Source organism: Macrobrachium rosenbergii, chromosome 10, assembly GCF_040412425.1.
Source record: "Macrobrachium rosenbergii isolate ZJJX-2024 chromosome 10, ASM4041242v1, whole genome shotgun sequence".
Lineage (NCBI taxonomy): Eukaryota > Metazoa > Arthropoda > Malacostraca > Decapoda > Palaemonidae > Macrobrachium > Macrobrachium rosenbergii.
Window position 1 is genome coordinate 52,875,711 of NC_089750.1, and position 13,876 is coordinate 52,889,586.

The following is a 13,876-nucleotide window of genomic DNA, read 5'->3' on the forward strand; positions in this document are numbered from 1 at the left end:
AATATAAGTGAATTCCTCATGCACCGTATTGTTAAAATATGTTGCAGAATTCAGTCGTGGTTATTGGACCAGACACGTCGGTTAACTCTATACCAAGCTGCTCTTGTCCAGGCTTGGTACCAGAACGAGCGCGTGAACCCTCACGGTGTCTTCATTGATGCAGTAACTTGATGATTGAATGACTGACTCTTAATTTATTTTTCGCTTGTTACTTGTCCCTTAAGTAAATCACAAGCAAAGGTCTCACTGAATGTTTGCCGTTCACATTGCAGACTATGTACAGAATCCACACCCGAGATAAAAACTTGGGATTGGAAGCAGGGGACATAGCAGTTCACGGGCGCCCCGTCATAACCCAGGATTTCAGGCAGACGGCAGTCGAACGATTTGGATATTCAAATCATTTCTATACTATGCTCCGTATGCTAACTATGTTGTATGTAAGTATGCTTGTCGGTTCCTGTTCTTTCTAGAATGATATAATGCTGTGACTTTGCGAATTGAAAATATCTTTTGTGAATTACTGTAAGTTCTTCAGTCGTGTGGTGCTGCACGTCATGCTGGGAGATAAGACGATGAAATCTAGCTTGACACACAAACTAGAGTTTATATATTACTTTATTGTGTAGAAAAAAAAACTTCAAATTCAACTTCGTTGTGTTTCACCTCGGCTGTGAATTCTCAGTAAAAAGAGAGCATATTAATTCAAAACAATCCATAGGTGAGCTTGGAGGCAAATATCACGAAAGTTTTTGATGATTTAAACACGAAGAAAATTTTGTATTATGTTTTTCACATTTGTATTGAAATTTATTTTCTAAAAATTACTCACTAGCATTCATCTGCTCTTTGCAGTGTTTCACAGTGAAGGAATTTCAAAGGATTTCCGTCATTTTATTATATGACATAAGTCAGAATAATAAAGGCCTTATTCATTAGTTCTTGAACTTGCAAAGATTAGAAATTACTGAAATGTTTTTACCAATACCAAGGATAAATATTTATATTTTGTTTAGCATATGGTAATAAAGATAGTTTTTAAAGTTTGCTTTCATGTTCACTTAACTATTATATCAGTAAACACCAACAACACATATTATTTTTAATTGCTAAAATTATTGGTAACGTATTGGGAGCTTCGTGCGAAGTTAACAACTTGAATATCAGCTATATGAATGAAATTGATATCCTGATATACGTAATAGCCCTTTGCAGATGAAGTTACTTTACGTTAACTTTTTTTGCTTCTTTGCAATTAGCTGTGAATGTTCATCTGTATATTAGATTTATCCCCAGTGTGTTTATATATAAAACAGATTTCTTGTGCACGTTCTGCCCAGTTGCCATTTGTACCAAGTCTTTCTTTATGTGCTGTCTAGGGGGTTTCATGAGCCTCAATACTGATTTTAGTCCTGCTTTGATGTCTACTAATTTTCTGGCTAATTACTCGTCTTCCCTACCCATCACATGTCCAAACCACCTCACTCTTTTAGATCTCATGCTATTTTAAAGTCTCCAGACACAGTATCTATCCTCAGCCTTTCCATTTATTATGATCCCTCCCCTTTCCCAACGCACTCTATGCAAGAATCTTAGTATCTTGCAGTTACACTAGTTTATCTCCAGTTTCTTTGAAAATGCCCAGACTCTGTAGAGAGTAGTACAGGTCTTTAACTCTTGTCAGAAATTTTTGTGCTCTTGTTATTAATTGGATACTCTCATTTGCCAGTAATTTAATTGTTTCTTTTGAGTTCATACATGCTGTGTTACAGTTCAGACATCAAGCGCCTCTTATACAGTCCCATTTATTTTGCAATCCTGAGTATCACATGTGACACTATCTGTTGGGTCGAAATGGTTCACTACCAAGGACCTGAATAAGAAACCTCATAAATTCCAGGCCACCTTAGACTTTAAAGGGGTTTAGCTGACTCATTTGCTTTCTTTCTTACGTGATACACCCAGCAAACCTTCACAAATCAACAGAAGCACTTCTGGTCATCTCACTTAAGGTCAGCCTATTCTTACCAATAAAAAACACACATCCTTATCTGCATACCAAAATACCAGTAGTTCTGCATAAATTAAGGCTCCGAATTTATATGTATATTCTCAGCTTCCAGTCTTCCAGTTATAGTGTACTATAACGCCAAACGTATATTTTGCTTTACTGCATTATCATAGATGCTTTATAGACACCAACATTTATCTCAAAATTTTGCGATATTCCTGCCCACTGTCTTCTCTTGAGATCGATGTATTATGGTATTCTTGGCTCTTGCAGTGCTCATCTGCTTCCTTGTCATGGTACTCTGTCTAATGGTTCACAGATATTTTAGTCTAATGTAGTCTTTTTTGGATGATGCTTCTCCCATAGGTATTTTATTGTAAAAAAATAATTTGTATTTCTCCCACCCTTCTGGTTCATTTGTGTGTAGATTTTCATTATTCTGGTCTAGTCTTCAGCTGCTTTTGGCAAATCGCTCATGTTTCGACGTGTATACGAACCTACTCTTTCATATATGGAGTACTCCACGCTTACCTAGCTTTGGCTGTTCTCGACTCTTCTCTGAAAAACAAAATCCTAACACTACTTGGGTTACGTGCGGTGACCTGACGCCATCCTCCTCTGCCAGTCTTCACAGCCAAACTCGCATTCACGTTTTCCAATTCATCTCTCTCGTTTTGCATTCATTTTAGTTTCCCTCTATTCTGTGTAATTGGGAGTACATACTCCCTGTTTACCGTTTTTAGTGTTATCTTCAATTCTGTAGTGATTATCGCCGTTGTTGTTCTTTAGGCTATGGTCTTTGTTCCTGAGTGCAGGACAAAGGAGTGAAGGAGCGAGTGTGTAAGAGACCGCATTATGGTCTTTCAGGCGCATGTGTGTGTGTGTCATCCATCAGAGGGACAAGACAAAAGCAAGACAAAGCATCCCGTTTTCTCTATCTCAAGGAACGCAACTTATACCATACAATATTTCTGTTTCTCCCTAACCATTGTTGTCTAGATTTATGTACAATCACCACTACGCGCATTGCCATGCAAGCATTCCAATCATGTACTAATAATGTTCCACCGAATCTTGTGTCAAACTGTATGTATGTTTCTGTTTGTGAAGACGCCAAACGTCTCGCCATTTCACATTTATTATACTACTGCATTGTATTCATTAATCTGTCTCGAATCTCATGCAATTGGCCGTATGTGGAACTTCCTGGCCTTGCCATTGATATATGTTTTGTCATTGTACGTTTATTAGATCTCTCACAATCGCTATATGTTTGTCTGTCCACAAGCACAGATGTCCGAAACATAATCTCTGCTTTGCCCTGTCTGCGTGTAGAAACTACTTTGCGGCTCGCACCAGCCAATAACAACTTCGAAGATTCTGTACATGCATTCAGTAAGGAACCACCAATAAACTAGATAACACCCAGCCAGTATGTCACTCAGTACGATCCTTACAAGTGTCTCCCACGTGTGTTCTCAAAATACGTGGACAGTGCATAGTTTAGTGTTGTTTTCTTTGTTAGGGGATTCCAACCCGAGTTTTTTACAACGTAATTAAACAGATTTTGTGTCAGTCTGTGAGATCTTTCTGGGTTCAGGGAAAGTGCTTGTTCAGTACCCACATGACCGCACACAATCGTGTCTTTTTTGTTAGTGGCTTTTCTCTCTCTTGCTGCGGTAATTACAAATATTTTTTTGTTGTTCTGTGAGATCTATCCAGATTCGGGGAAAGTGCTTGTTCAGTACCCACGTGATCGCACGTGTTCATGTCTTTTTTCCCCACACCCAAGTGTTAGTGAGCTTTCTCTTTCTTCCCGTGGTGATGGAAGAGAATGGGAAACCAGAAGTGCAACGTTGCATGGGCAAGGACAAACCCTGCGAAAAATTTACATCACCTATAGGCGTTCATTCCCATTCTGTGTGCATCACATGTGGTGGGTCAGGAATGATCCTGTGAGGCCTCATGTGGAGAATGCATATCATGGCCATCTCCCTAGTGGGGAAAGTACGAAAGGGGGAGGATGAAGAAGACCACCCTTATCTCCAGAGAACCTTCCCCATTCCTTCTTTCTCCCCCACTGTCGTTGCCACAGTGCCACTACACACTTCTTTTCCATTACCTGTCACGACCGGTAAGGATATTTTTCCTCTCTCTTTGCTTCCCACTAAGAAGAAATCAGACCTGGTTTTGGCAAACTCTTTGGCAGGTCCTCAAGAAAGACTTTCGGAATAGCGGCGAGACAAAGTCAGGAGAACCGAGCGGGAGTTCAGGAAAGATCAGCAGGCTGGAATCACCCTATAGTCCAAAGTCAACCCACCAGCGACCCAAACGTGCCCTTTCCTGGGGAGGTAAACTATGGCCATGGGTAAACACTGGGTCGGATTATAACGTCAGAGAGTCTTGTGTTCAGTGCGAAGCTCTTCCATATATTCATTCTGCTAAACTGGTAAACTGAAACTGTCCATTGTATAACATTCACTTTTATTGCTTACAGTACCTGTACCTATACATAAAGTGCTTCGTTATTGTGCTATTTTCGGGTGTTCTTCCAGTAAGGTAAAACGAAAGAAGGAGTAACTTTTCACAGCTTTCCAAGATGCGTGGAAACAAGTGCCATAGGACAAAAAATATCCAGGAATGCATATGAGTTGAACATGTCAAACCAAGGCGAAATTCTTAAACGTATGGTAGAAATAGCAAAATCAGTGAAGGTTCTGGGAAGTAAAGGTCTTTACCCTTTTCAAAAGGGATTTTTAATTACATCACAGTCTTTGCCCAAATTGCTACAAACTGTAAAAGACAAATTCGATATATCATGTATAAAAACATACAGACTGAATTAAGATGGACTTGAGCTTTTCTTTGCATGCCTACGATAGATGGGAGCTTGCTTTCACCACCCATCGACAATTGCGGTGAAGCAAAGAATTAGACGTTATCTTTTAGGGAAAGACAGTTCTCCCCTGGGATCAAAATATAACGCAGACAACAATTGCAAAGGACATAACTAACAGCTGGCACATTCCATTCTTTGCTTGATATGCAAACTTCTTACCATAGTAATGATGATAAGTCACTACAGCGTGAATTAAGTATCTCGGCCATAATCTTTTGTTTACCAGAGAATTTCGGTGCAGAAGAAAAAGAAAATAGCTTTACTGAAAGTTTGCAAGAGGCTGACGATGAATATTTCGGCGGATTTATTGCCCATATATTTCCAAAATATCCATATCTTGGGTCATATTTGCCATTAGAAGATAACTCATGGAAAGGTATAATAAACAGAGGTGATGAAAATTAACGAAGCCCTCTAAATAATTTTATGAATAACTGAAAACAATGGAAAAATATTTACATGCTAGCATGGTGAAAGAGGACTATGAGTTGGAAAAGGAACTGTCCAAAAGTCAGCTGTAGAAATGTCAAATTTTACTTATTTACCTTTTGATCCTGTCACATATTTCGTTCATTGTCGAAGGTTTCTTTAGAATAAGAATATTAAACAGAGAAATAATTTCTTCAAAAAAAAAAATATGGAACGAAGTAAAGAGGCTATAAAAGAATGTTTTCAAGTTCTAGCTAATGTGTGTGTTGAATGACTGGTATTTCTTTTTTAAACAATTGTTTACTCTTAATCCCATAATAATTTCTAAGTAATGTATCTAAATACATTGTTGTTTTTAAGCAATGCATGTGTGAAAAATTGCACATACATTGTTCATAGGATACATCATAGACCTGTGATTTATCGTCAGAAATTTATTGTACACAACAGTGAAAATTTTTGTAAGGTGTGTTTTCCTATACTATTTTTTCAAGCATTACATATGTTTTTAACATGAAAAATTTAGAAAATCTTTAGACCTTGCTATAGTCCTTTCCAACCGATTGGTGATCAGTAAGTAGAAGAATGGAAGCACCGTTCACACAGCCGGGAGAAATGGAGATCCCCTCTACGTAGTCAGACATCTCCTCCATACAATAAAATATATTTCATCATATCGATCTTGGAGAGGGTTGTTCTTTATTGTCACTATCTCGTCATCAGATTGCAGTCGTACCAGGTGTAGCTCATCACTGTGAAGGAGCCACTCTAGGAGGAGCGGCTCATGCTACTCAGCCACATTGGAACAGGGTCACCAGCATCATTGAAAGAGCCATTCTTCTCATTACCCGTCCAGGAGGACTTCCCGATAGCGATCTAGAAGTGCATCACAGAAGTTTGCTTCCTTGAGGCAAGAGCGGGACAGAGCAGAGCATCATCCCTCCCAACACCGTTCCTGACACCAATCACAGAGATGGTGTACCGACAGGAAGTCAGGAAAATGTCGCCTTTCGGGTTTGGGAGACACGTCTCAGGAACGGTGCTACACCAAAGGCGGCCACAACAGAGCAGGTTCCCATGCTTCCCATTATGGTCCCAGACAACGATCACCAGGATGGGACAGTGGGCATGGTGCCATATCCAACTTAGCCTCCTTGCAACGTCGGGGACTGGACGTCCACCCAGTGGAACGGAACGGAGACCTGGAGATACCAGGGCCATCAAATTGGGTAGGTGTCACATACTCAGAGGAAGGGATGAGGTCCTCACTTCTGGATCTGCCAGATGAGGAGAGTAGCTTCTCAGACTTTATCCTCAACATCCATAGAAAATTGGACCTTCCAGAACCAGAGAATGTGGCCCCTGAAAACTACCCCATATGTCGGATAGCATCCCAGAGGCAAAACAAACCATCTACCACCTTGGTCTCCATTGGTGGCAAGCATTATAAAGGAATTGGACAGCCTAGTAGCGGGGGAGCAAGGCTCTCAGCCTCTGCCAGGTCCCAAAATTTGCTGCCTCAACCTTTTTCCCTGCCAAGCCAAGTACTATGTCCAGGAAGAGGCCAACTCCCTTCCCAGGAATGTGAATGCGGCGAACTACCAACTTTCGGGCAACGTACCGTTGGATAGTCCTCACCAAGTCAGCTCTAAATTCACTAGTGGGGAAATGATGAACCACGAAGTGATATTGGGAAGGGCGTTGAGGACCATCTCTTGGCTCGACAGGTGCCAAGGGGCATGGATGAAAGATATGAAGGAGGTTGTACCATCCAAAAAATGGCACGCCGTGGAGGTGTACATGTCTCCAGCAGGGAAGGCTCTGTCTTATGTGGCCAAGCATGTGGCCCATGCATGGGCTAATATCGTCCTCAAAAGGAGGGAGTCCCTCTTGTCATTGGCTCAGAGGCACATCTCAGCTGATGGATGGCTCAGCCCAAGAAATGGCCCCCCTCATGTATGCGTCCGTGTACTTCCCTCCAGAGTTGCTGAGCCAGACGGTAACCAAGATGAGAGAAGATGCGAAGAACTCCCTCTCAGCAGCCTTGCTCGAGCCAGCTTCAAAAGGCCAGTCGATCGACATGGCAGCGCAGGGTAGGCCCACAGTGACCTCGAGATAGTTGTTTCCCTTGATTTCAAAAACAGGACCTCCCACCCACTCAGGGAAAACCACGAGAGGAGGGAAGGCAGTCATTCTGGACCTCCCAGCCCCTCCGACCTGGGAAACGAAACAGGATGGGGAAGAAAAGAGGGCACTAGATGAGGTTTGGACTTTTCCCACCCCCACATCAGACCAAGGTGAGGGGCTGTCTGGAGAATGAGTAGCAGCAGTGCAGAGCGAAATCTCTGTCAACATCATGGGAGTTGTTGGACATGGCTAGAAACTTTGAGAAGAGTTGCTTTCCTCAAGAATTAAAACCCCCAGAATGGGGCATCACCAAGGTCCTAGCTTCCCTGAGGAAAGCGCCCTGTGAACCACTCAGAAGGGCCTCAGACCAGGACTTAACCCTAAAATCAATTTTCCTCTTGGCACTGGCATCGACGAAGAGGGTGAGCAAACTTTATGCCCTCTCATATGGCATGACCCAAACCCTTGGATGGACATCGAAGGGCTTTACCTTCCTCCCAGAGTTTGTGGCAGAGACCCAGAACCCCTCCACACACGACCCAAGGCTCGATATTTTCTCCATTCCTTCACTTATGGACTTCGTAGGTAATGAACCCCGTGCCGGGGTCTGGAAGAGGCAGACAACTTTCACCTCCTTCTGCCTAAAGGATGTAGCACACAAGTCCTAAGATACCTTCACCTAGGGTCCAATGGTGGCTGCACAACAAGTCATTTAATGATGTAGAGCCCTAAGGGAGTTCCGTCGGGAGGGAAAGGCGTCATCAGCCACATTATGAAGAAAAAATGAGTACATCACATTAGCTTACACCCATGCAAGTCCTTGGGGGTATTAGGGGTAATGTTCCTACATGTTTACCTGAGAAATCGCCCTCCCACCTTCAGGTGAGGTTCCATATATGGAAGTGTAGGTTCATCTACGTGTCGGAACAAATACCAAATTAAAAAGAAATTTGTATTTTTCCTAACATACAAACCTACACTTTCATATAGGTAAAGTTTCCCTCCTCATACCACCCCACATAGTCTGAATCTCTCACTCCTTCTAGGAGGTTGAGCAGAGCTGTATACAGGTTGTCTCAGACAGTGGCAGGAGAGGACAGTGTCTGGCCACCCCACATGACCCAGGAAGTGTTAGGTTTTTGCTTTTCAGAGACGAGTCGAGAAAAGCTGAAGCTAGGTAAGCGCAGAGTAATCCATATATGAAAATGTAGGTTCGTATGTTATGAAAAATACAAATTTCTTTTTAATCTGGTATGTCTCCTTATGGTCCTGAGGTTTTCCGCTATTAATCTTCCCAAGAGCTCTCTTAACCTCTTCATGAGTACTATCCTCTATTAATCCCTCTTTTATATAACATCATCCATTTCGTACTCATGCTCTCAACTCATCAGATTTTCAGAATACTGGCTCTGTTTCATTATTCATTTCTTCTTAATATCAATTTCGTCTTGTTCATCTTTTATATATTGTGATCTTTCCACATGTTTTCATTCTTTTTCAGCTATTTTTATTTTTTCCTCCCTCTTACCCATGTATACCACTATATCTTCTTCCCTGCCTGTCTTCTGCCAGTTTGAAGGTATCTTTCTCTTCATTTGCCCTTTGCAGTTTGAAGGTATCTTTCTCTTCATTTGCCCTTGTGCATCTTGATCCCATGCCGTTTTTTTTTTTTTTATAAAAATAAATTTCCAGTCTCATATCACATACTTCTGCTGCCTTTCGTATGCACTTTTGCGGTGGTTTCCATTGACCACTGTTTGCTGATATATTTGCTCAAGCTTTTTTGCTCATTTTTGTCTTTTCATTTTCAAGTTTTCATGTTCTTATTCTTATGGTAGCCTTTTTCTTTAGCTTTCTTTCTCTTAACTATCAGCTCAGCTCATAACAGTCTGCGTTGTGTTAGGCATACCTCTCTTAGTATACAATAAAATCTCACTTATTCCTTCAACTAATTGACTATCAGTCTTATTAAATAACGTTTAACTTTAGATAACACAATTATAATAGACAACTTTTCTTTAAGGAAACGTTTATACTTAATTTTGCTTAATTATTGATCGTCCTTTCTCTTTAATTTTTTCTTTGGATTCTTTAGCTCAAATTTACGAGTACTGGTCGCCTTGAGAAAACTAAAGAGCATTGTACTCGTCCTGAGATAGGTCAAGACAGAGCGATTTCAGCTGAAATTCTGTATTCAGAGATCACAAGACGTCTTCCAGATATGCTGACGGTAAGTCCCTTTCAGAATTTTTTTTTTTTTTTTTTTTTGCCTCCCTTATTATTCTTGCAGTGACTGAACATGATTTGGACAGCGCCATGACCATCTCACCTTTTTCCCTACAGAATAAACTCACTTATGTTTTGGTCCGAATTGAATTGTATTAAGTTCCATGTGTCATTTTACCAAAGACCATTTTCATTCTTCGTAACTATTTAATATGTTTGGGTGCTATGCAGTTCTAGAATTTATTTACATATCATCATACAGGCTTAAATGAGAAATACGCTACTGACATGAATGCAATTTAATGTTTCCAGGTCAGTGAAGGTCACATGCATACTAGCATGTTCAGCTCTTTTTCTCAGTCAATCTCCTTTGTGATGTTAGCAAATGGACAAGAAGGTGAAGATATTCTTTTTCATCTTTTATCTGTGAATATTTTTTCTATTATTTATTGAAAATTCAGGATAGCAATTTTACGCAGTACAGTGACTTTTAGTAGTACCTATTAATGTTGCATTATTTAAAGCTATTATATCAGTAGTCTAAGGGTCCTCTGACTATACATATACTCTTCCAAGGGGTGGGGAATGACAACCAAGTGGAGTATAATGTCCTTTACCTTTACTCTTCCACAGTTTGAAGCTTATCTAGTGACTTCTGAGGTCATCTTTAGAGCTCTCACTTCACCTCATTCTATCCATGCTATTGCCATTCTTACTGCTCTCTCAATACCTGCATCACAGTCCTCAAGGAAACAGAGATGCTCCACCATTTTGAGGCCTTTCCTTCCACTACAGCAAGACTCTCCCCTCCCTTTCTTCCCCGTGCCTTTTTTAAACATGTAGGGAATCGAAACCCTTCCTGTAGTGCCATTTATATTTTGCAGCCCTGAGCATCTCTTGTGGCACCATCTTTTACATTTGCACGATATTGAGGTCACATTTATATTTCTTCTGCAGCATCACATGGCCACTTTGCTGGCGGCCCTTTTCCCTTTGGTTGCAAGCCAGTCACCATAACCTGTGTTTTTTATGCTGATTTTCAGTCCTCTCTTTTTCTTCCCAACGTTTCATCTCGTGAACGATTCTATGACCTCTGCTGTGTCTGCGTTATCATTAGGACTTCGATATATAGGCTATAGCTCCCAGGGTTCTCCCTTTCTGCACTTGTAACTTCTTTCCTTACTATGGTAAATTATAAACTACCTGGAGCTGATCCTTGATGGATGCCATTATATATCTCAGATATTTTGGATATACCTGCTACCGTCTTCACCTTAGTCTAAATGTCGTGTTACGGTATGGTCAGGTGTATAGTAACATCACCAGTGTGGTGAATCTTTCCAGTACTCTCTGCTTTCGTAATGCCCAAGTAATTAACTGTCTTGGCATTCTGTCCAAAACATTCACAAGATCTGCAAATACCTCGTCACAAAATGGTGATGTTATATAGATATAGCTCGTTGTGGGAAGGGGCCAATGCCTTATTAAAGTGGTGCGATTGAACACTAAAAGTTAAAAATGTAAAACTGATTCATTGAGCACCTGACGATGTACTTTCGTTTTTTACTGAAAATAACTTGTGGAGGTTTTGTTTACAACCTTCTTCATTCTCTCTCTCTCTCTCTCTCTCTCTCTCTCTCTCTCTCTCTCTCTCTCTCTCTCTCTCTCTCTCTCTCTCTCTCTCTCTCTCTCTCTCTCTTGGAACAGCTTCCCTCTCAGTTCTACTAATGTACACCAGATTTAGAATTAATCTTCAGAGCAGAGGCAGTCATTCCAGTGAGCAACTACAGAAGGAATATCATGCACAAAACCTATCGCGCAAAATGAAGAGATCACAGCATATACATCAATGTATTATTCATGAGATTGTCATTAGCACTGTTTTCTGTTGCAGTACCAAATAAGAGCAAGAAGGTTTACTGATGTTCTCTTACGTTCGAGATTCATTTACAAAGTAAATTTTATTTTTGTACTTAAGTTTAGTTTTCCGATGTGTGTAACATTAAAGTGTCAGTTAAGTTGTATTAATCTAAAGCACGTTAATAACGATTTTCTCAGAGGTTTTATGTAATCTGTTTTTTCAAGATATTTCCAGACTGCACTAGTCAGTAAGAATGACGTATCGAAGGGAGTAGGCTACAATGCTCAAGTTTAGATGAGACCTACATACCAAATAGACAGCGAACAGCAGAGATTATGAGGGGATATGAGGCAGGCTGCCTTCAGTCGGTCTGCTTGCTCTCTCTACTGTTCGCTGTCTATTTGGTATGTAGGTCTCATCTAAACTTGAGCATTGTAGCCTACTCCCTTCGATACGTCATTCTTACTGACTAGTGCAGTCTGGAAATATCTTGAAAAAACAGATTACATAAAACCTCTGAGAAAATCGTTATTAACGTGCTTTAATTAATACAGCTTAACTGACACTTTAATGTTACACATATCGGAAAACTAAACTTAAGTACAAAAATAAAATTTACTTTGTAAATGAATCTCGAACGTAAGAGAACATTAGTAAGCCTTCTTGCTCTTATTTGGTACTGCAACAGAAAACAGTGCTAATGCCAATCTCATGAATTATACATTGATGTATATGCTGTGATCTCTTCGTTTTGCGCGATAGACTTTGTGCATGATATTCCTTCCGTAGTTGCTCACTGGAATGACTGCCTCTGTTCTGAAGATTAATACTAAATCTGATGTATATTTTGCACACTTCAGTGTTGCCATGTAATATTGACATGTGGGAGAGAGTTAATGACGGTAGGACAAGACCGCTAAGTCGTTGTTCCCTTGTTATCTAAAATTGACCTCCTAGCTAGTAAACAATATTAAAAAGGTGTATAAATCAAGTTGTGTTAGTTCTATAATGACCTGAGAGGAGAATGAGCGTTGGTGTCATCCCATTGTTTTTTATACATAATGTCGATGTATTAAATTAATGGAATGGTTTGTGCTGTATAGAAATGCACAGAAATCCTTTGGAGACATGTTGTGCTTCGTGGATCCAAATAATTTTTTGCCGGTTCCCTGCATCCCTACCCCTTGATTAGGCTTAAGTTGCAATAATTTAAGAACGGAACTGAAACCAAGGAAGGAGATGAGGGATTGAGTCTTAATTCACCTGAGAGTTGTTCCTTACCCCTTGGAAGAGAAAACTCAAGATGATTTTTAGTCAGCCTTTCGTATACCAAAGTAAGAATTTCAAGTAATGCAGAAGTATATTTTCATTTTTCTTTTTTTAGAATGTATTTTGAAGTTTTGTCAATGACAAATAACTTGGAAGAGGATTGTTGTGGTTTTATAGTTTTGTTGCTTTTATTATCTCATTTGCTTATTATGTTATATCCTAACGATTTCGAATCACTCATCAATAACTGAACAGGTTTCTGTGAGGAAAATTACGAAGATATGGCCGCACTCTTGTCGTCGTGCAGCGGAGTAGAATCTGCAGATGTTCCTTCGGCATTAAAGGTAAATTTCTCTCTCTCTCTCTCTCTCTCTCTCTCTCTCTCTCTCTCTCTCTCTCTCTCTCTCTCTCTCTCTCTACTTAAAGTTCTTGTCAGTATTTAGCAAGAAATTACAATAATAGCGTTTATTGCATTATTATACTACAGACGGATTTCATGATAAAGGCACTTCATGTTTTAAAACCTTTTTCGGATTTATTTTATGCATCTCACTCTTCCCCTGTATATGATGTATGTATATATATATATATATATATATATATATATATATATATATATATATATATATATATATATATAATATATTATGTATATATATATTATATATATATATATATATATATATATATATATATATATATATATACTGTATATATATATACTTTGGAATGACAAGGTATATGTACGCACATTTGTGGAATATGAAAATGGGACCTGGATGGAGTGTGGAGTAGTTAATTTTTAGAATGATGGGCTGATAGGCCTACATTGTAGGTTGGTGATAGTGAAGTGATGCTGCTGAGAAGTGTTTGTAATGATTTTCAAAGTTGAAAAATAATGTTAACAAGAGCACAATGGACAGGGTTGCCGAGCCATCGAAAGCCCATATGTCAAATGTGTGGTCAATCTTAAACGACAAAAGGCAGTTTCCCGTCTCAAGGGCAAATTACATTGCACCCATCTGCTTGTTGCTATAGTAATCAATATCATTTC

The 13,876-nt window shown here is 39.8% G+C and overlaps 1 protein-coding gene across 2 annotated transcripts in view; it reads left to right on the forward strand.

The window, feature by feature from the left end:
* LOC136842633 (rifampicin phosphotransferase-like) overlaps positions 1-13,876 on the forward strand; it is a 487,544-nt gene that overhangs the window by 455,482 nt on the left and 18,186 nt on the right. For both annotated transcript variants that reach the window (XM_067110251.1, XM_067110250.1), the window contains 4 exons: positions 273-440; positions 9,562-9,696; positions 10,005-10,089; positions 13,078-13,166. In XM_067110251.1, the coding sequence (XP_066966352.1) occupies positions 273-440; positions 9,562-9,696; positions 10,005-10,089; positions 13,078-13,166 (477 nt within the window). The remainder of the gene's footprint in view (positions 1-272; positions 441-9,561; positions 9,697-10,004; positions 10,090-13,077; positions 13,167-13,876) is intronic.